The 10292-nt window shown below is 41.1% G+C and overlaps 1 protein-coding gene across 1 annotated transcript; it reads right to left on the minus strand.

Annotated features, from left to right (window-relative positions):
* Window positions 1-1093: 1093 nt before the first annotated feature.
* On the minus strand, window positions 1094-3663 carry LOC147883199 (uncharacterized). The gene has a single exon (XM_087399778.1). It carries the CDS (start codon window positions 3578-3580, stop codon window positions 1259-1261), a length of 2322 nt encoding a protein of 773 aa, XP_087255904.1. The 5' UTR covers window positions 3581-3663; the 3' UTR covers window positions 1094-1258.
* Between the last annotated feature and the right edge of the window lie 6629 nt (window positions 3664-10292).

Consider the following 10292-nt stretch of genomic DNA (forward strand, 5'->3'; position numbering starts at 1 on the left):
GCAAATTCGATTCTTTTGTGGTGCACATGCAGTGTACAGGCCAGGCTGAAGGGCATCTGCATTCATGCTTTCCAAGACCCTTCGAGGTAGCAAGCCCTCTTCTTTGAGTGACTGAGTGCATTGAAGCCAAGCTTGGCAAGCTTCCCTTGTTTATCAAGGGTTGCCGATCTTGGCAAGAGCGTGTTACAGAGAGCTGTGATTTGCCCCTCAGGGATGAGCACTTTGTCTACGAAGGATAGGTCTTGCTTGTCGGAGATGATTTCTATCAAGCAAAAGATGGTAGGGGGGTGGCTGGTTAAGCTTGCAGCACCTCCATTCTCCACAGGAGTAGGCATGGTGTGGCTGCGAGGGGCAATTGGGGTGCTCTTGGGGGTAGCAGAGGGAGCTGCATTTGTAGTGGCAGGACGAGGAAGGGCATCGACCTCTAGTAATGTTGGCAGAGGGCTGGAAGGAGCTGGTTTCATTAATGGATTCATCAGCTTCCACATACAAAAAATACCAATAAATAGAAATAAGTCTCTAAGTAATTCCAAAATTAACTAGAGTCGAACTCTGAAATAGTTGGTATGTAACATTCACTCCCTCTTAACAAACGAGATGTTCTCATCTCGAGAGCAAACTGCAATAGTTCTAAATAAACTCGTTTAATCAAGAAGAGACCCAATCACTGTAAGAAGGGTTCCTTAACAATCCAGTTGTAAGAAAATATGCTTCAACTAAACTTTTAGAGTCTGGTAAGATTACAACTAGCAAAACCTCAATGCTAAAATACTACCAGACCTTCACCATGGTTGTAATTTAAGTTAATAGTATATTGAACTTTAGAATGCACCCAATTATTTTTAAAAAAAACTTGCAAAGATGGAGATGTGGATGCACTCACTCAATTTAACAACCATATAGAACTCAAGACCTTTAGTTTGAGCCTTTATAGGTGCTTTCAAGAAAAGTGAAGTACAACTCAATTAACTTTAATTAGAATTCAGGTCTCCTTCCTTGCATAACCAGAAATCCTATAGACAGTTACACACTAATACCAAAAGTACTAGACAGTCTCATGAAACTTCCCATCCTCAAAACAAAATCAAGTAACTCTCTTAACATAGCCCTTAACGCCTGACTCTAATTGATGAGGTCCAAAACCTTACAGAAGTATATTGTCCTGGCCCCACATTCAACAAAATCACATTAGGCACAGCCTTCTCGTGAAGAAAGACTCTTCTCTACCCTTTCTTTTTCCCAGAGCATCTGCTGCCTCCTATGGATACACATCGTGCATTATCCTTCGTAGTGCAGTCAACTCTAACACCTCAACATTCTCTGCCTTCAAAATGCTCATGGGCTCTGGTGATTCTCTAAGCACTAATTGGAGCACTTCCATATATTCATCTGGGCACTGGACTTCATCCAAACTCTCCACTGTAAACTCGACGACATCAACTGTCTCTTTTACCAACTGTGTCTTCATTTCTCTCTTGGATCTTTTTATTTTTTGAGGAGAATCTTTTGTTGCTTCTATCGTCTGCCCCACATGCAACAAAATCAAAACAATAGGCACGGCCTTCCCCTCAAGAAAGACTCTTCTCTGATAAGTGCGCATGTCCTTTAGGGTGCCTACTGAATCAACCACATTTTTCCTGTTTCTGACTTGGATTGCTATGCAACCTATGCAGCTGATATCACCAATGTCATATTCTCCCTTACGATTAGGCAACACAAAAGGTATGATGAGATCATATGCCTCCTGCCCTTTATTGCATATCATGGCCGCACAATTCCTTATAAAAGTCTTGAGAACGTCACTTGAAGGGTATCCACCATAAAAGCGATAAAATGCATTGAAAAACACACGTGCTTTTTCCAGATGGCCTGACTTTGTGAACCCCATCCAGTTCCTCAAGAAAGCTTGAAGAAACTCTTCCAACCCTTGAGGAGTAGAGAAAGCCTCCCAGTTCTGTAAACTGTCCATGGCATTAAGTAGTAAAAACCGTGCTACTAGCTCTCCTCTTTCTCCTGCACTCGCAATGCCATTCAGGAGTAGAGAGTTTAAATGTCGAAGTTGTGTAGTAACCAAGACTTCACTGTGCAGAACCTGTGCTGCTGCTTCAGCTAAAATAGGTTCAGGTAGCGCATGGGTAAGCACATAATCTCTAGCTGCTGATGTATGCAGACAGATGCGCATATGTGATGCAACCAGCTCTTGAGCAATCATTGACTGTGGGCAAACATCCACACCTATTCGACAGCCAAGAAACACTAATGACATATCTCGAGACTTCAGCTTTTCTTGCCCCTGCACTGACTTTACTTCTAGCCCTCCAAGAAGCTTGACTTTTGCCAGATTTACCAATTCTTTTGTATTGTGACCTTCCAGAAAAGCAGCCCACAATGGCCTGCCACGAACGAGAAAACGTTCTGGTTCTGCAGCCTCGTTCAGAGTGGTGGGTTGTGATGTAGCAAGTATATTAAACGTGGGCATTGTTGATAACGGCCCAAAATGTTGCTGGAGACCGATCCTCACTTTAGCACTTGGGTCCTCCCTATTCACAGGGGTAAAATTGCTCACCCTTGCAGTTGTATCAATAAACAACACAAACGATCCCATGCATTGAGCTCCATCAACCTTGAGAGGCAGCTCTGCGCAGGCTCTTCTAAAAACAATAAAGCTTCTCTGACCTGTACCATGGGCTTGAGTAAGAAGCTCCCTGGCTTCGTCTATCACGAACAAAAACTGAACATCAGATTTTTTGAGGGACTTTTCGAATTTGTTCCAAACAGCAGAACATGCAAGCTTCATCTCGTCCGAAGAGCACTCTGGTCGCTCTAAAAGTCTGTCTAGTATGCCACCATAGTCCTTGGTCTGCTGTCTGTGAAACAGCTCGGCTCTATCTGGAAACGTTTCTTCGTTGGCCAACCAATCAAAGCAGGCCCGGAAGATGGCGAAAGCCTGCTCAACTTTGGTCATCGTCACAAAGTGCTGTCTCAATTGTGGGTGCGAGGGAGGGTACCCTGTAGATGTGGCTTGAAGCAACGAGAAATAGAATACCACCATACCGCTAGCAGCATGTGCAACCTCTTTCATTGCCCTAGACTTTCCCCAGCCGCTAGACTGGACTATTGGAGCGCATGGGGCATACCAGGTCTTAGTATCATGAGCCCAGTTTCTGAAACACCGATCAATATACTGCTGAACATAGGAGACAACGAAGCCTTCTGGGTCCTCATATTGTCTGTCGAAGGCCTTTTCGAGAAGATCCAGCTCGGTTGGAGAAAGACCCTGGGCGGGAGCGTAGGCTTTATCATCGTCAATGGCAAACAAGCTCTCTATGATCCGTTGCATCCATTCTTCTCTGTTCTGTGCCGCAAAGATATGCTGTAACGTCTGTGGAGGAAAAGTAAGAACTCTGTGCATCAAAATCCTAAAGCTTTCATCAGAGAGGGTGCCCCCACTGGCGACCACAGCACTACTTATTCGATGACAACGGACACGGTCGGAAGTCAGAATCTCCGAAGGATCAAAGGGGACGGTGTGCTTCCACTTGTCCCAGCCCTCCTGTAAGCGCTGTCGGGCGTCGCCCATGCTTTTTCAGAAGAGGCTCTGTTGCTGGGAGCCAACAGTTAGAAAGCTGAACACAACCAATCTGTTGTATGGCAAAAGAGAGAATAACACAACCAACCTACCCTCCGCATAGATCGTTGGAGGTGTGCAAATGAGTTGTTGCATGCTCATGAGCTCTTCTAATTGTTTCATGCCTTCTGTTGTAATGCTATTGAAGTCCCCCAATACGTAAGTCGGAGTTTGTGGAGGATTTTTTGCGAGTGGTGGCTTGTAAATACTTTTCTTTGACTTTCCGATATCGTCAACAAACATCAAATGCCATCCTTGAAGACTATAGTATTCTTCTTGGTCGATTTTGTGCGATAGATCATAGACCCACATGGTCCATTGTCCATGCCGATTCTGTCCATAGACGCTCCATTTCGTTGATGATGCCTCGATCCATCTTTATGTGTTTTCGTTCAACTTTTTCTAATAAGAATAGATTGTTTGGGTCATGGATTCTAGACAGTGTTGTGTAGACCAGGCCATGTGTCTAATAACAGTTCCCTGTAATGGTTCTTGGGGCCCTTCGTGCTGTAGCTGTTGTAATGTATAACATTTTGGCATCTTCGTGTCCTTGTTTTGTTTCCAAGGAAAGAGAACTCACTCGCGTACTCTGCCACAACCAAACTGGAGGGTTGTTTCATATACTTTTTTATTATGCCATCGAAGAAGATATCTTGGCTGTCAGGGTCCATTTTCTCTAGCTACCAACTGTGCTTAAGTAGCAATGTTCAATCTTCTGGAGGGCTAGTGTGCATGAACTCCTTGGTGTTGCTTGTTGTGCACTGATGTGTTGAGTATTGAGAATCACATTGTTGAACTTGTGCAAAGTTTCATTGGCAGGTATTTTCCCATTGAGTGTTTTGTTCAAAGCTTTTTTAACCACTCTACGGTGGCCTTATTAGCCTTAGCGATGTACGACGTACAGTAAGCTGCATCTCCATGTGGGATCAGAATAAATTGGACGTTTGTATTTGCTCCCCATAGTTTTGACAATTTTAGATTGAAATCGCTATGTGTGAGTCCTTGGGATGCCTTTTTAAGCAAAATTTCCATTGTTTGGTCATTGAGAGTAGGGCTAATAGTTGTAATTTATGAATGATTCAAAGTCAAGTTCCAATGTGGATGTAGTTTGATAATCCTCTCGAAGTTTTGTTTATCCTTTTGATCTGGAAGTTCTTGCTCTAGTGGAAGTAATATTTGTGTGGTTCACAAAGGAGCCCTTGAAAAATCCAAATCTACATCCTTTGCCACGTTTATTGCAAGTTTTCAGGTGTTTATGCGTCTAAAGGTCCTGCCTCAGTAAGTCCAGTAGTGAAAGGCTTGTTGTTGTGTATGTCAATGAATCTAATCACCTCTTCGTCAGAAGAATGTCCATAAGCTGGTGCATTGTTGACCCACAGCAAGCCAAGGTCATGATGGCTGCCTCTGCTCAATCGAGAATGTGATGAAGAATGAAGGAGGCCCCAGTTGCCTTAACATTACAAACCAGTTTTTCTTGAGCTTGTGCTTATAGTCAAATGAGGTTCTTAGGCAAGTGAAGTCACTATATCCAACGTTTGACTGCAATAATTTTTCAATGTTGCGTCTACAATTGCATCTCTGCATGCAGTTCTTTGTCTTTAAGTTGTCCTTTTCTCATTCTCACCAACGTAGAGGAAAAACTTGACAGACCATGATTTTCACTCTTATCCTTTTTGGTAAGCTCCCATTGGGTGACTTTTTCATACGATGTGTGCGGGGGGATCTGGTAATCTCTTGTGTTTCTATAGAATATGTTTGGGAAGGCTGTTAATCGTAGGAACTCACCCTTAGTATTTTAGGGCATATGCACATAGTAAGATGTCAAAGGGTGTGTGTGAGGGTTGTCTCTCTCGACCTCCTCTTGCAGTTGCATTGTGCAATGGCTATGGTAATGCAATGAGTACAATTATGGTAGTAATCCATGTGTATTCTTTGCAAGTGTGTGTGTTTAGATTAAAAACTCCCATCAATAATTGAACCATACAATTAATTCCATCAATTGGATAAAAGTTTTTTTAAAGGGAAACATATGAGGAAAAAATGTTTAAGACACCTAAGTTGAAAAATGCAATAACCAAAGTTTGCAAAAAAAAAATCATGAAAATCAAGAATTTTCAATAATATTGAGTTTGACAAAAAGATGTCGAATCCTTAGGCAGTCCACGTTCCGAGGTCAGGGTCCACTTACCTGCCACCATCCAAACAAACTAGATGTTAGAACATCATAGTTACAATTTACAAAAAAGAATAATTCATAGTTGTGGAAGTAAACGTGTGTGTGTGTGTGTGTGTGATTCTATGAGATACATTTACTAATCAAAATATTTGTGTGTGTGTGGCCCACCCCCAACCCAGAGGGTAAGACCACATGGTGGGGAGTAAGCCCACCACGTGGAACTTACTCCCCACCTACTGATTATATATGAATAAAAGTGGATCTGTATCATAAGTGTCAAAATAAAAAAATGATGCCAATAGTAAATGCGTAAACCACTTCTGCAAAATAGATATAAAGGTTAAGGTTAGTAAAAACTAAGGCGGATAAAAAAATGACTGGGGATTTTCCATGCTAAAGAATTATCCAATGGATGTGAATTAATTGTGTGGCACTAGCCTGACCAAAGGCTAGCTTGGAAATCAAAGTGTATGTTTAGATTAAAAAGTCCCATCAATAATTGAGCCATACAATTAATTCCATCAATTGGATTAAATTTTTTTAAAAGGGAAACATATGAGGAAAAAATGTTTAAGACGCCTAAGTTGAAAAATGCAATAACCAAAGTTTGCAAAAAAAAATCATTAAAATTAAGAATTTTCAATAATATTGAGTTTGACAAACACAATATTGAACAAAGATGTCGAATCCTTAGGCAGCAGTCCATGTTCCAAGGTCAGGGTTCACTTACCTCTGCCACCATTCAAACAAACTAGATGTTAGAACATCATAGTTACGATTGGGTAGACATGTAATGCCTGTTTTCCCCAGCTTGTTATCGCTTTACCTAGGAACATAAACAACCATATGGATTCTTAGATTATATATATATATATAATGTTTAAGTTACAAGTGGACTAAGGAGCAAATGAGTGCATGGGTTGAGAAGGGATTAGTGAAGATATGGGAGGATTAGTATGCTTGGTGCGTGGGTTGATTAAAAAGATACTATAAAGGAGAGATTTCATGGGGGGTCACAGAAAAGAATAATTCATAGCTGCGGAAGTATACATGTGTGTGTGTGTGTGTGTGAAGAAATAAGTGATTCTGAGAGAGACATTTACTAATCAAAATTTGTGTGTGTGTGTGGCCCACCCCCAACCCAGAGGGTAAGACCACATGGTGGGGAGTAAGCCCACCATGTGGAACTTACTCCCCACCTACTGATTATATGTGAATAAAAGTGGATCTGTATCATAAGTGTCAAAATAAAAAAATGATGCCAATAGTAAATGCGTAAACCACTTCTGCAAAATAGATATAAAGGTTAGTAAAAACTAAGGTGGATAATAAAATGACCAGGGATTTTCCATGCTAAAGAATTATCCAATGGATGTGAATTAATTATATGGCACTAGCCCGACCAAAGGCTAGATTGGAAATCAAAGTGTATGTTTAGATTAAAAAGTCCCATCAATAATTGAGCCATACAATTAATTCCATCAATTGGATAAAAAGTTTTTTTAAAAGGGAAACATATGAGGAAAAAATGTTTAAGACACCTAAGTTGAAAAATGCAATAACCAAAGTTTGCAAAAAAAAAACACCAAAATTAAGAATTTTCATTAATATTGAGTTTGACAAACACGATATTGAAAAAGGATGTCAAATCCTCAAGTAGTCCACGTTCCAAGGTCAGGGTCCACTTACCTACCACCATCCAAACAAATCATAGTTACGATTGGGTAGATAGGTAATGCATGTTTTCCCCAGCTTGTTATCGCTTTACCTAGATGGATTCTTAGATTATATATATATATAATGTTTAAGTCACAAGTGGACTAAGGAGCAAATGAGTTCATGGGTTCAGAAGGGATTCGTGAAGGTATGGGAGGATTAGTGTGGTTGGTGCGTGGGTTGATTAAAAAGATAGTGTAAAGGAGAGATTTCATGGGGGGTTATAGAAAAGAATAATTCATAGTTGCGGAAGTATACTTGTGTGTGTGTGTGTGTGTGTGTAAAGAAATAAGTGTTTCTGTGAGATACATTTACTAATCAAAATTTGTGTGTGTGTGTGTGTGTGTGTGTGTAATTTCATGTTTATGGATTTCTCCATAAACACTTTGGCTACCACGATAGCTTTATGAGAATGAACAATGATGATTGTGACTATCCCCACTCCAATGCTGAAGCTTTGCGGCAAATGCGGTGATGCAAAGCATCGGTTTGGCCAATTGCTTGTATTGCCAGTATTACGCGGAATATGGGTATACGTTAGAATATTGTGCCAATGTCTTGAGAGGCAAGCTTCGCCGCACTAAAAAGAAGCTTGAAGAGTATGCTGATGAGGAGGAGGAGGAATGTGGAGAGAAATAAGAGAAGTTTAGAGAAACCTTGAGGGAAGCATGCAAATGGCATAGAGAGCATGATCAGGGGAGGAAGTATCTTAGATCAAGAAGTTGAGGAGCAAGGCTAGAGCATTGGAGGACTAATATGAGGATTTTTCACAAGATGGGGAATACAGTTGGCCGTGTCATGCAAATGGTATAGCTAAGGAAGAGGGAGAAAAAAAAGAGAAGGAAGAGAGAGAGAAGAAGATAAAAGAGGAGGAGGAATGGAAGAAAAAGAAAAAAGTAACCTTTGTTGAAGTGGTGAGTTTCATAGTTGATGGGATCTATGAGATGGACAAGGGACAGGGCATGGAAGAGAATGGTGGCAGTGGAAGCCAGGATGGCGGAGATAGCCAAGAGATATCGTCATCAGTGATTTCCCTTTCCGTTGTAATTCCCCAAGATGATGTGAGCTCTCACAATGAGATAGTTCTTCCTACATCCATCGACTTGGAGAGTGTAGGAGATGATGTGATTTGAGAGTATTTTTCCTTTCTTAATTCATCAGTGCTAGTACATGATGACATTTCATGCAAACATATAGATGTGGAAGCTGGAAAAGAGGCAATGGAGTTTGCCACCGGACACATACATGTAATTGTGGAAGCCGGAGAAGAAGCAATGGATTTTGCTACTGGACACAAAGATATGTACAAGCCGAAGTGCGGCAGTGAGATCGCATGGGTGGATTCTCATGTGCGATGAGTGGAAGCAGAGAAGTCAAAGTTCAAGGTGGATTCCTTGTATTTCCTCCTTGCAATGTGTTGTGATCATAGTCAAAAGAAAACATATGAAGAGGATGAAGTGTCCAAGAAAGACAATGATGGCTCATTCGACGAGTTGGTCATAATGATGGGTAGCTTCATTACTACTATGCTCGATGAAGATGGTGAAGAGAAAGGCTAAAACTTTGAAGGCTTATGCTACATATGATGGTGAAGGGTCAATCATGGAGTTGGTTGATGCGGTGGATTATGGTGATGTTTCTTTCCTTATGTCTTTTCATAAAGAAACACATATAGATGCTCTACTTATTTCTTTGCCATACAATGAAGAAGTGTTGCATGATAGTGCTGATAAAGAAGAAGATAATGTTATAAAGAGGAGTGCCACGACCGAGGGGCTTGATGCTATCCGTGCGGAGGTTGCAATTGAAAAACATGAGAGGCTTGATGCTTGCCGTGTTTGCATGGTGGATGCCAATGTCGTTCCATTCATGGAGCCTACTTTCATATATGATGAGGAGTATGTCATGGATGATGTATGTGATACTTTCCATGCAGATACATTGGTGGAGTTATGATAGTGTGTATGCACTTGGAGAGGTTCTTGATGTGGAGTCTTACATGCAACAAGAAAGAGAGCCAGTGTATGTGATCTCAGAGAACATCTATGTGGTGTTAGTAGCGGTCCATATTTGGGATGGACAGATTCCTCTACACCGATAGCCACTCTTACCAGTGTGCTATCTTGTTAGTGTGTCTTATGGGATACACATTCATCTTGAAGGCCTTCCTCATGCTTGTCGATGCATAAGGAAGTTGGAGCTGCATAACTTTTATGTCTTTCTTTATAGGATGGAGCAATTGAGCAATGTGCTCACATAGACCCATTCGTAGTTATAGAGGATTCTATGGGTTTGATTCCCATTGAGTCATTCTATGCTCATGATGATGACATTCAGTGGTTTGATAGGTTGCTTGGCGATGATGGATTTTCTGTCAGTGACCCTACCATGAGGTGGATGCAGCTTGGTTTGATACCTTGCTGGATGATGTAAACCATTGGACACAAAAGGAGGCTCTCATTGAGCCCATACAGGATGGAGATGTAGTGCATACTTGGTCTTGAATCACTCACTTTTGTGTTTCTTGGTAGCTTTCTTTGGAGATGATGTACTAGTGGTACAATTGAGCATACTAATGGTACATGTGCATGTAGCAGATGCAAGAGTTCATGGTGAGGTCACTCCGTGTCAATGGAGTGACAACATTCTCCTTGATACACATGGGTTCTTTGCCTTGGCCTATGGACAAAAATAAATTGATGTAATTTTCATATGAGAACCTACATTTCCTTTACGCAATGTAATAAGTCTTTTTAATAGTTCTTATAGACA

Source organism: Dipteris shenzhenensis, chromosome 28, assembly GCF_047967505.1.
Source record: "Dipteris shenzhenensis isolate YYH24624 ecotype China chromosome 28, Dip_SZ_1.0, whole genome shotgun sequence".
Taxonomy (NCBI): Eukaryota; Viridiplantae; Streptophyta; class Polypodiopsida; order Gleicheniales; family Dipteridaceae; genus Dipteris; species Dipteris shenzhenensis.

What these genes read in the sequence shown, in the direction of transcription:
- LOC147883199 (XM_087399778.1), bottom strand. Translation starts at nt 3,580, where the DNA reads ATGGGCGACGCCCGACAGCGCTTACAGGAGGGCTGGGACAAGTGGAAG.